At 46.7% G+C, this 12990-nt stretch overlaps 1 protein-coding gene across 1 annotated transcript in view; it reads left to right on the forward strand.

Annotated features, from left to right (window-relative positions):
* Positions 1-12990, forward strand: part of MEGF11 (multiple EGF like domains 11) — a 306691-nt gene that overhangs the window by 235019 nt on the left and 58682 nt on the right. The window contains exons 8-9 of the mRNA XM_042783088.1: positions 1759-1971; positions 10456-10630. Coding sequence (XP_042639022.1) covers positions 1759-1971; positions 10456-10630 — 388 coding nt within the window. The remainder of the gene's footprint in view (positions 1-1758; positions 1972-10455; positions 10631-12990) is intronic.

Raw genomic sequence — 12990 nt, forward strand, 5'->3', positions numbered from 1 at the left:
GGAGGACAGGGCAGGGCACCCAGGCTCCGTCTGAGCACACAGACTGTGATGGAGTTCCTGTGGGCCCAGAAGGTAGGTGGGAGTGGGGCGTGGGTGCACCTCTGTTCACCAAGTGGGTGTGGGGTATATGAGTAACAAGAGGAATGTCGTACCTTGTCAGTCTTGCACGTCCCGAGGGTTGCTGGAAAGCAGAACATGTTCTTAAGCCCCAGGAATCTGCGAGAGCATTGTCTCTTTAAATATCCAAAATAGTAAAGCCTCTTTTTAAACCTTCAAAACGGCGGTGTCCTCTGGACCGGCAAAAGTCCACAGCTCAGCCTACCTTTCTCTTCACCTTCTCCGTTTGTTCCCCAGCCACTGTGCACAGTCCTCCATGTAGTCCCTGGCTAGCAGGGTGATTTTTAGCTTAATTCTTAGGTCCTACCACCACTCGGGAATCTCCAAGCTGTCTGTGCCGTCAGGATCACTCAGGATCGCTGCCAGACCACAGCTCTGTCTGTCTCCTTTTTTGGTATTTTCACGCAAATTCTTCTGCTAGTTGGGGTTTAGTCCACTTCTATATCCTTCCCTTCAAGGCTCAGGGTTCCAGGATTATCATCTGTGTCTGTGTTAATTGGTTTCCCTTTTCTTTGTTGAAGAGGGTCTGTGCAGTCTTTCTGCCTAGTCCTCCATCTTGCCGGATCTCCTCTTTTTGTTCTTTCCTGTCTTTTTAAGGACTTTTTGCTTTCTTCGTGTATGACATCCTTGATATCATCCCGAAACTCATCTGATCTTCAGTCATTAGTGTTCAGCGTGTCAAATCTATACTTGAGGTAGTCTCTAAATTCGAATGTGATATATTCAGCATGATACTTTGGCTCTTGTGGATGTGTTTTAACTTTTTCAGCTTCAACTTGAACTTGCATAGGAGCAATTGATGATGTTGGATCAATTCCATAATTGGCCACCAGAGCTCCCTTTTCCATAATTGGCCCCAGCCTTGTTCTGACTGTTGATATTGAGCTTCTCTATTGTCTCTTTCCACAGATGTAGTTGATTTGATTCCACACTGATGGAGGAGACACATCTCCTAGTTTTACAAGGCAGACTGTACATCTGTCTAAATACTAAAAAAATCAAAACCAAAACCAAACTCACTGCCATCAAGTTGGTCCCAACTCATAGCGACCCCTCCTTGGGTTTTCGAGTCAGTATCTCTATAGAAGTAGATTGTCCAGTCTTCCTTCTGAGAAGTGGCTGGTGGGTTTGAACTGCCAGCCTTCTGGTTAGCAGTCAAATGCCTTAGGCACTATGCTACCAGAGCATCTACTAAAAAAAATAGACAATGGGTATTAATGAACTTACTGGATTTCATTAAATATAAGATGATACTCATTATAAGATGCATTGTTTTATAAACTACTAAGAAAGATAAACACTGACAATTAAACTATGACATGCCATCAATTATAAGACTTACCTGATTTCAGAGATGTTAATACATATTTTAAATATACATGGTTTAGAATCAATGAAATATGATAATAAAAACTCAGTGTTGGGCAGCTAAGGAGACTGGTACGAAGGAGAGATCTGACTGGGGTGAGCTAAAACACAGAATACTTCCTGGAGGAGGAGAGAGACGAGGGGAAGAGTATTAAAGGGTAGAGCATACCAGGCCCAAGCTTGGAGGCAAGGTGGGAAGCATGCTGGTGGGTATACAAGGGCAGGTAAAGTAGCTCCACACACAGCCTCAAGCCCTCTCCATTATCCCTACAGGTGCCAAGAAGAATGCCCCTTTGGGACCTTCGGTTTCCAATGCTCACAGCGCTGTGACTGCCACAACGGAGGCCAGTGCTCACCCACTTCAGGTGCCTGCGAGTGTGAGCCAGGCTACAAGGGCCCGAGCTGCCAGGAGCGGCTCTGCCCCGAGGGCCTGCATGGCCCAGGTTGCACCTTGCCCTGCCCCTGTGATGCCAACAACACCATCAGGTACGAGCTGGGTTCAGGTGAGCCTGGGAAGGATAGGGTGGGCACTGATGGAGCAGGAGCTTATTAGCCACTGCCCCCTACCTCTAGCCCAACCTAGCAGAATGGCCATCCAGGCAGAGAGGAGAAGGAGCTGGGACTCAGCAATCAGTTCAGCTAACCCTTTGATGAACAGAAGGGGACGCTGAGGCCGAACAGCCAGAGCCAGGACTAGAACCCAGGCCTCCTGCCACTGTCTGCTACACCAGGCTGCCTGCCATACCCAAGCTGCCTGCCTTTGAAACTGAGCCAATCTGAGACCCCACACCCACAAGCCAGCAGGGATCCTGGGGCCCTCAGGGGGGCATGTGGGTGGGACGGGGCTGCACCAAGCTGTGGTGCCTGGGATGGCAGGGCTTGGGGTGCCACAGGCTCTGGGAGTATTGTCCTAGAGAACATCCCCCCCACCATACACATACAAACTGCGTCTAACCAAGCCACTCCTCCAATCCCAAAGGCCCCAGAGATGTGGCTGCCAGGGCAGAAGCAGGAGATGAAACCACAAGTCAGTACTAGAAAGGATCTTAAAAATCAGTATGCCCAGCCCTGGGACTCAAAAGTTGGGTTAGAGCAATGATTCTCAACCTTAGGCAGTATTGCCCCCTGTTTGACATTTGAGAATGTCTGGAAACATTTCTGTTTGTCACACTTGGGAGGAAGTAATGCTGGCAAGGGTAGAGAAACAGGAAAGACAGAGGGCAGACCCTTCATCATAGTCTTGGCTTGGGCCAGTTCTCTCTGAGCTTTGTCTCCTTTGTGGCTTAGGGACCCCTGAGCAGAAGCTGGCTCCCACCCCTGCTTCTAGAACAGCCAGAGCTGCCCTGGGCCGCCTCTCTAAGCTCCCTTCCCTTCCTGCTTCATGCACCAGCTGGCACCACCCTCTGATAATAAATGAGGCTGTCGGCCCCCAGATAAATGCCTCCACAGCCCTTTATCATGGCTGCCTTTATTGCCACTTTATTGCAGTGGCAAAGCGGGCAGCATCTCCCATGTGCCTTCCCACTCTCCTCTGGCCTAGGGTTCAGGCCAGACAGAGAACTTTGCAACCCTGTCACTGGGACAGCCAGGACTTAGCCCAACCCCTGTTCATTTCCACCTTTTGATTATCCATAGAGCATGCAGGAGCCTCTGGTCACTGTAGGCAGAGGTGTCTCAGCAAGCATTTATGACTTCAGTGGAAACAGACCTCAGTCCCTGGAGCTGAGTGCTGGGTGGAGCTGACTAAAAGAGTGGAGGGTAGGGAAAAAGGCTGTCCAAAAGGCACTAGTAGTGAAGCACAACTTTATTTTATATGCTGTTAACAAAGGAAAATGCTGTCACTTGAACTGTAGCATACCATTGATTTTATAACATACCCAAAATCAATGAAAATGTCAGGGGTGGTGTTAGTTCATCTTAGAATCACTGAAATTTGATACGTGGCTAGCCCTGCTGAGTTCTAATGTGGACGCAAGCAACTGTGATCCAGGGTTTCATGCAGAAAGTGCCCAGGAGAGCCCAGGGAAGGCTGCCTGGAGGAGGTGACCTCTAGGCTGGATCCTGAGGCCGGGGAGGTGGCGGGGCAGGGAGCTCTGAAGATTCTGAACTCTGGGATTCCCACATGGCTGGTCAGGGACAGGGCAGATGCCTTAGACAATTCCACAAGTGGGGGGTAGCACTAGGATGTCTTATCCCTGCTGGGAGGGTTAGGGAGGACCCTGTCAGGGACTGGAAAGCAAGGCTGCTGCTGGGGTCCAAACCAGGGAGAGTCCCCGCCACAGAGCTCTAAGCAACTCCCAAATTAAAGAGCTATTGTTTTCCCTCCTATGCCTGAGCAACCATGCCCTGCATAATTTATCCTTCCTCTGTAGGAGTCTTCAATGCATTATTAATCTGGAAGGACTCCCTCTTCCCTTTCGCTAATCTCAGCCTATCCAATATTGATGATTATTTGCTTTACTGTCTTTAACACGTGTCAGGTTTCAGGGATTGGGAGGCAGTAGTGGTTATTAGGGATGGGGGCTTCAAGTTTGCCTGCCAGCCCACACACCCCACACTGGACTCTCAGTGACTGCCTCACTGCCTCCTCAGGGACCATTTATCACAAGGCCTGGCCCCTTGAGGGCCAGAGCTGCCTGGCTGGCCCATCTCTGTAGCCTCAGTATCACACAGTGCCTGGCTTAGAGTCAGCCTTCAAAAGGAACCACTGAGTTAATCTTAAGCAGCCTATTCATCTAGCTACTTGCGCCCTGAGCTGAACACCTGCCCCCCCCTTTTTTTTTCCTTTTAAATATTTTACCTCATTCTCTTAACACATTGTCACAATGTGTGTTGAGTCCCCAAGGCTCACAGACATCTTTGCTTAATTGAGCTCAAGATTTCTCAACTTTGCCATTATTGACCCTTTGGGCCGAATAGTTCTTTGTTGTGGGGGCTGTCCTGTGCATTGTAGAATGTTTAACAGCATCCCTGACCTCTACCCAGTATACCAGTACCAATCTCCTCCATCCCCAGTGTGACAACCAAAAGTGTCTCCAGACTTTGTCACGTGTCCCTAAATGGCCCAAGATTGAGACTGCTGTTCTAATTCACCCTTCTTGTGCTGGTCTTGTGGACACAGAGAACTGCTCTCTTCTTCTGCACAAGTCAGATCCTCTTTCCCATGAGACCTTGTATTATTGTAGAGCCTTTTCTTAGGACCCAAGAAAAGCAGAGGGATGGCTCTGACTTCTAATCTCAAGGCAGTTAACCTACACTATGGGTGACTGAGACCCCTCAGTCCTGGCTTCAGAACTTACCTCTGTCTGAGCCAATGTACTTTGCCACTCTGTGCCTCAGTTTCCCAATCTGTCCATCACTTTTCCTGAGCCCAGTGTTCTGGGAAAAGAGTTCTCTTGTGGTCTTTGAAAGTGAAACTGCACCAAATGCTCCACCCCAGAAATGGTGTGTGGGAACCCCAGTAGCCTCACCTCACTTCCTCCCTAGCTTGGGCAGCATTCACAACAAAGCTCTCACCAAGACAGGCTGCAAGTTCTTGAGCATCTTTCCTAAGGAGACAGAGATCTACCACCCAGCCAAAAAAAAACCAAAAAAAACTTTCCTCTTTGAACCCCAGCCTCTCTCTGCTTTGTGCCTTTCTGGCCAGGCTGCCTCGTAGAGGTTGAGTGCACATGGCCCGGGAAGGAAGACGTGGCTGGTGAGACTCCCCAGCGCATGACTCCCTTTACAAACTCTTTGTAGCACACACAAAGGAGCTATCCTCCTTCGTAAAGGCACAGCCTTGAAAAAGAGAATACCTGTGTGTCAGGCCTCCTAAATGTCCCCTTTACAATTGGATTGTCATAGATGAATTCCAGCAGCCATGATCATGTATTACCTTTGAAAGATTTGATTTAGCCACCAGATATCGCATCGATAGAAATCTCATAGTGGCCGAAAGAAAGGCAGACAAATCCACCATGAAAAGATTCCTGTAATGTTCAGCTTTCGGCTCCTATTAGCTTGTGATTAATCTATGTCTAGGGAGAATAGAATAAGGGAAAAGGGAAGAACAAGAAGGGAAAAAGAAACAAACAAACAAAAAAAAAAAAACAGAGAGAATACAACATCAATCAAAATACCAGGGATTGTGAATTTTACCTGAGCCTAACCAGTTGTCACCGGTCACCATGTGATCCAAGGGAATTGTTGATGCCACTGCCAGGACGAGGGGACAGGGAGTGGGGACAGTGGGGAAGTGGATCTGTCATCCTTGTGCACAAGCATGGTGGTCACAGTTCACTTGTCAGCGGTGACTCCCTACACAATTACCAAAGGGATTTGGGGAGTTCTTACATAAAAGACAAATAAATTAAGAAAATAGATCATTGCAGTTCTCAAAATGTAATTTTAGGAGCATGAAAACGAGAAAGAAACAAAGGATTTCAGATTTGGTTTTAAGCTTTCTGGTTCCCAGTGCAAAAAGTTAAAATCAGAGCTTAGACACCCAAGGCAGCCAAAATTATTCCAGCAGAGATCAAAAGTGGGAAATGGGGGAGCCTTTTGTGAAACTCAAATTAAAAGACCAAAAAGCAAACATAATCTGTGTTTCCTAGCTCCTGTGGGCCTAGGGTGGTTATCACAGGGTTGTGCTCTTGATAAAAGTGTGCACTACAGTTGGGTGAACTTTGGGGGACCACTGGTGAGGCAGAAACAGCAGTCAACTCTATTTACTGGAAGGGCAGAAATGTGCCTGAGACCATTTAGAATCTCTAGGGCTGAACAGAAGGAGCGCTGGTGGCGTAATGCCTAAGGCTTTGACTGCTAACCAGAAGGTTGGTGGTCCAAACCCACCAGCCACTCCACGGAAGGAAGACTGTGCAGTCTACTTCCATGAAGATATACCACCTTGGAAACCCAAAAGGGGTAGCTATGAGTCAGAATCAAGTTGATGGCAGTGAGTTTGGAGGTTTTTTGGAGGGCTGGACAGAGCCAAAGCCTGCTGGCTTATGCTTGGGGCCCAAGCATGTCTGTTACCGTGGCTGTGACTAACCTTGTCCCCAAAACCCTAAACCAAAACTTCAGAGGAGGCCTCTGAAAAGTTGGTATCTACAAAGGCTAAGGACTTTGCTCAGAGTGTTGGGACAGAGATTAGAGTGCCCAAAACCATCTAGCTGAGGTTAAGAACCATCAAGTAGGCCTCTGCCTCATGGTTCCCAGGCTTGCCACTATCTCCCCTAAAGAGTTTGGAGCTCGGAGAGGAATTTTTCTGAAACTGTGAGGGTCAGCCACCTTTGTTCTCTCAGTCAGACTTGCTTTCTGAGTCTTGAAACACTCGTCCATTACCTGCACTCCTTTATCTATTTACAAGTTTATTTGCTTTAGATCTGTTTATAAATATAACAGATGATCAGTTTGGGAATATTAGAGAATACATAGAAATGTAAAACTCAGAATCACTCAAAATTCTCAACCCAGAGGTAAACAGCTATTTTGTTGTCATTTGTTCATTCTTCATCCATGGCTTTGTACCTATATTACTTTTTTTTTCCCATATTTTGGATCATGTATACAGTTGGCTTACTTCACTTAACTTTATAGGATGTCATTGAATATTTTGGAAAACATTTAAGTACCTCTCTAACATTCCTTCATATGGATTTCCATATTTCATTTAACAGTACCCTATTGTTTGAGGTGGCATCAGGCCGATCTGGATTTGAATCCTAGTCCCATTACTGACTAAGAGGTATGACCTTGGGCAAGTCACATAACCTTCAAGTGCCATCTGTAAAATAGAGGATCTAATGCTTAAATCACAGGCTTCTTTGAAGATTAGAAATATATGTGCAACTGCCTGGTGCTTTAATAGCCTGGTCACATATTATTTATTATTATTTAAATTGCTTCCATTTCCCAGTGTTATAAATAATGCTTCAGGGAACATCTCTGTGCATAAATCTTTCTGCACAACTATGATCATTTCCTTAGGACACATTCTTAGAAATGGAATTACAAGACCAAAGGGCTTGACTTCCAGGAGGCAGGCACATAGGGTGAACATTTACACCAGGTAGATATACTTCTTAGAACGATCAATCATGGGAGAACAGAAGGGCAGTATTTGCACAGGGAGATAGCTCAGGGGGCAGGAATGCATAGGAAAGAAGGACACAGGGAAGCATTAACTACAGGAGGAAGTGGCAAAAGAGCTGTTACATTGTGGGGATTGCAGTCAATGTCATAAAACAAAATGTCTATGAACTGCTATATAGAAAATAAATTTGCTCTGTAAACTTTCACCCAAATCACAATAAAAATTAAAAGAAAAAGAGAGAGACCAAAGAGCCTGAGTATTTTTAGGACTCCTGATACATAATCATAAATTGTTTTATACAAACTTTTACCAGCATTGAGCATTTGTCCCTTTTTAAAATCTTTACTCTTTTGGTCAAGAAAAGTAGTGTCCAGTTGCTGTTTTGACTTGATGATTAATGAAGCTAAACATTTGCCAAAATGATTATTAGCTATTTGCACATAGTATTCAGGAATTTCTGTTCTGTCCACCCCCTCATTTTCCATGAAGAAACCAGGGCTCCCACAGAGAAGCAACTTGGCTGGGCTTCACACAATTAGTATGTTCATTAATTCATTCACCAAATACGTGGTGAGCACCTCCAGTGTGCCAGGGATTATCCAGAGGTGAGCAGACAAAGGGTCCCCCCTCATGGAGCTGCATCCTGGTGGAGGAGACAGATGATAAACAAGTCAACAGACACATCAAGTAATCACACAGTGAAAGTACTATTCACTCTTTAATTGGACCCTGAATATGAGCCAGGCACTAGGAATCAAGAGAGACAAAACCCCTGTCCTTCTGGAACTTAACAAGACCAAGACCTCTGTGTGTTTCTCTTGACTGTCATCTTAGTTTCCCGTGACAGCCATAACAAAATACCACAAACTATAGGGCTTACGGGAGCTCTGGTAGCATAGTGGCTAAGGCACTTGACTGCTAACCAGACGGCTGGCGGTTCAAACCCACTAGCCACTCCTCGGAAGGAAGGTTGGGCAATCCTACTTCCGTAGTGATACTGCCTCGGAAACCCAAGGAGGGGTCGCTATGAGTCAGGTCTGACTCGACGGCACATAACAACAACAACAACATAGGGCTTACAACAGAAATTTTTCTTACACAGTTCTGGAGGCCAGAAGTCTGAATTTAGGGTGTTGGCAGACCCATGCTCTCTCTGATAGTTTAGGAAGATTCTTCCTTGCCTCCTCCAGCTCCTTGGTATCCCCTAGTGTTCTTTTGCTTGTGGCAGCATAACTCAATCTCTGCCTCTGTCTTCACTTGACATTCTCCCTGTCTGCCTGCTTCTCTTCTTTTTACAAGGACACCAGTCATATCGGAATAGGTTCCACCCTACTCCAGTATAACCTCATGTGAACTGCTTCCATCTACAAAGACTCTATTGTCAAACAAGGTCACATTCACAGGTAATAGGGGTTAGGACTTTAACATACATTTGGGGGAAACACAACTCAGTCCATAACAATTGTATCCCTTGATCTGAACTCCAAACCAGGAAGGCAGGTGACACAGGGCATCTAAGAGGCTTCCCGTGTGTGTTAGTCTAGATCCTCTCAGAAGCAAACCCCAAGTGCATGGGATTTACTAGGGGAAACATTAGTGAGGAGAAATGGGGAGGGATCCGGAGAGGCTGGGAGAGCTGCCAGACCTCAGTGAAGTCTGACACACATGAAGGAGAGAGGGAAGGAAGGAAGGTTGTGTGGAAGTGTCTTAGCATATAGTGTAGTTCAAAGGGAAGTTCACCAAGACTGATGGGAATCTTCATGCCAGTTGCCCATCAAAAAACCAAAAAAACAAACTCACTGCTGTTGAGTCAGTCTTGACTTCCTTGGGTTTCTGAGGCAGTATCTCTACAGAAGTAGATTGCCCAGTCTTCCTTCTGAGGAGTGGCTGATTGGTTTGAACCACCAGCCTTCTGGTTAACAGTCAAATGCCTTAGGCACTACACCACCAGAGCTCCTAGTTGCCCACCAGAGGAGTCTATCTGAGGAATGGCCTACCTTAGTATCCCTGCTGTGCTCAGTCATTGACTGGGAGCAGCCTGTGGGAAGTGTGACTGAGCAAACATAAGGTTGGACTTAAGAGCACAACAACTGGGGCCACTGTCAATTCCACTCCTTGCAGATGTTCATGGCCACCACACCTGCTGTCCTCTCTGATCATGAACAGACATTGACTGTTTGATCACACCTTTGCCAGCCAGAGATTGTGTCTCCTCTCTAGAGGTCATGCCCCTGGCTCCAGCCAAATGGTCCTTTCTCTGGCCTAGATGGACATGGGAAGGAGAAGAACTCATTCTTAGTTAAAGAATGTAAACTCATTCTTTGTTCACTAGGCTGGTGAAGCATAGGTGGAAGGTGTTCTCCCCATTGCATTGCCTGAAAAGGGGAAACCATGTCTGCCCTGAGGTTTTCTTTTAACTCAGCAAAGGTTGACTGAGCACTTAGCCATGAACAGTCACTGGGTCTCACTGCTACCTCTTATGCCTGCCCCACTACTAGGTATCTGCCCTGGGTGATGGGAGGAGGGTGAAGCCCTGGACCCTTCATAGTCCATAAGGCAAGGGGCTGAAGAGCCTTGCCTTCTGCTTTGGTCTCTGCATATTTGTATTATAAAGAGCACTTTTTAAGGATTTAGGAGAGCTGTATCCTAATTCTGATTCTGCCATATTTCCGCTGTGCAATTACTTAAACACCCCAAGCCTCAGTTCCTAGGGGCTAGTGGGACCCAGTGGCCTTGGCATCTTCTAACAAACAAGGCACTGGGCAACTTAACCTCAGTGATCCTTTGACTCTGCCACCCTGGGCAGACCTGACTTGGTGCAGGCAGGGGGTTGGGGAGGGACATGGCTGCATCCCTGACTGGACTCTCCCCTTACCCTTCTCTCACCTGCTCAGCTGCCACCCAGTAACCGGAGCTTGCACCTGCCAGCCAGGCTGGTCTGGCCGCCACTGCAATGAGTCCTGCCCTGCTGGCTACTATGGTGATGGCTGCCAGCTGCCTTGCACCTGTCAGAATGGTGCCGACTGCCACAGCATCACTGGGGGCTGCATTTGTGCCCCAGGCTTTATGGTAAGACAGGAGGGCCATTCCCATGGCCTCCCCACCCTGCCCCTGACCATAGGAGAAGAAGGGCCAGCTCTCCCCTGTTCTGGGTTGGATCAGGGGGTGTAGGAGTGTGGCCCTACACCCAGGGCTGAAGAAGGGGAGTGTCTCCTTGTGTGCCCCTCATGGGGTCCTCAAGGCTCTTCTGGAGTTTGTAATTGTAAAAGTAAAAGAAGGGGGTCTTTCCATCCTCCCCGCCCCAACACAAATTGTCTTCCTTTGTGTCAACTCCACCCTGTCCATATTCTTATGCACACAATATTTTTACATCCTAATAACCACTGTGCACACATATAGTTTTGCATTCTTTCTTCTTTCACCCACATTGCTGCTTGGGCTTCTTAATTATCATTTTGAATGGCTACGTAACGCTGATGTCCCCCGTTTACTCAGCCATTCCCTTACTGCTGAATATTAAGCTCTTTCCAATGTTCGCAAAAAATGTTGCAATGAGAATCTTCACACAAACAGCTTCCCCCATGCCTCCTATTGAATTATTTCCTTAAGGGCGAATTCCCAGGGTCAGTGGACATAATATATTTATGGCTTTTGATGGATGTTACCATATTCCTTTCCTCAAGGGTTATATAAATCTACACTGCCACCAGCTGAGTGTGAATGTACTCATTTCAGAACAACTTTGCTAACACTACTGTTTTTTTAATTTTTGCTAATTATATAGGAAGAAAATGGCTCCTCCATGTTGTTCTAATTTGCATTTCTCTGATTACTAAGGAGAGTGAACGTTTTCCACCACGTGTTTGTTTACTATTTGTACTTCCTCATGAATTATGCTGGTCTTTATGAGGTTTAATTCTGGGAACCTTGACATTGGAAATGGAATCCTATTCAAAGGTCAGGCATGCCTGGTGGGTCCAAGGACCCAGACACTCAGGGGTCAGCCATGGCCACATTTGTTATCGTGCTGGAGGTAGAGGTGTAGGCAGAAAGAGCATGGTCTTTGGAACCAGACAGCACTGGGGTCACATCCTGCCTGTCTTACCAACTGTGTGACCTTGTGCAAGTGACTTAACTTCTCTTATGTTCCGTTTCCTCACCTGTGAAATGGAACACTTGCTTTGCAAGGTTGTGGGAAGGTGTAGAGATGGGATGTATAAAGTACCTTGTAGCAGGGCTTCTCAGACTTAGTGAATTTGTGAATCACCTAGAATAGGGCCAGAGATTCTTCATGGCTAACAGGGTGCCAGGTGATGCTGGTCCTCACTTCGAGGAGGAAGGTGATGTTGTTGTTGCTAGTAGCCATCAAGTTGATTCCAACTCAAGGTGACCCCAAGTGTACAGAGTAGAACTGTTCCATAGGATTTTCTAGGCTGTGACCTTTAGCGGATTGCCAGGCCTTACTTCCAGGGTCCCTCTGGGTAGATTTGAACCACTGACCTTTCAGTTAGTAGTCCATCACTTAATCATTTGCACCACCCAGAGACTTTGTGAGTAGCCACTCTGGCTGTGCTTTGGAATCACCTGGAGACCATGACAAATGCTGACAACTGGGCCCTACCCTGGAGATTCTAATGAATTTGTCTTGGGTGTCATCTGCTTGAGGACAATGTGCTGCCAAGGTGGGGGAAAATTGATCTATAGGAAACCCTTGTCATGATTATAGAAGTGAGAATTTTCCTGGGGTCAATGTATTTTGTGGGCAGATTGCCCTTGATCTATAGTCCAGGGCTCAGAGCAAAACACTGTTCAGCTTCCTCTTCCCCAGTGGTGGTAACACTGGGTGAAAATGAACTCTGGGGGCATCTCTGAAAGGAACAGACTGTTCCTCCTTAAGGTTTCCTCTCTACTGTGTCTTTGTTGGGAGCTCTGGTAGCATAGTTTGACTGCTAACCAAGAAGGCTGGCGGTTCAAACCCACCAGCCACTCTCCTCAGAAGGAAGGTGGGACAATCTACTTCTGTAGTATTATTGCCTTGGAAACCCAAGGGGGTCACTATGAGTTGGATCCAACTCGATGGCAGTAGGTTTGGTTTGGTTTGGTGGAATCTTTGTTAATGTGAGTTTCATCCATATCTTCCATGGACAAATTGAAGTGCCCTAAATTTTGGATTTGAGTAGGAAAGAAGAGGTGTTTGGGATTAAAAATCTCACATAGCTAAGTGTTTAGATGACTGAAGATGAAGTGAATTGTTGGCAGCAGACAGTGAGTGTGGAGTCCTGAATGCCAGTCCCAGTTTGGCCACTGGTGGTGGTTCTATGACAATGGGCCTCTAGCTAATATCCAAAATGTCATACTATGTCCAAGGAGCCCTGGTGGCACAGCAGTTAAGTGCTGTGCTAACCTGAATGTTGGCAGTTCAAACTCAC

This window comes from Orycteropus afer, unplaced genomic scaffold (genome assembly GCF_000298275.1).
Source record: "Orycteropus afer afer isolate SDZICR_OR568_19922 unplaced genomic scaffold, OryAfe1.0 scaffold00015, whole genome shotgun sequence".
In the NCBI taxonomy this organism is placed as follows: Eukaryota; Metazoa; Chordata; class Mammalia; order Tubulidentata; family Orycteropodidae; genus Orycteropus; species Orycteropus afer.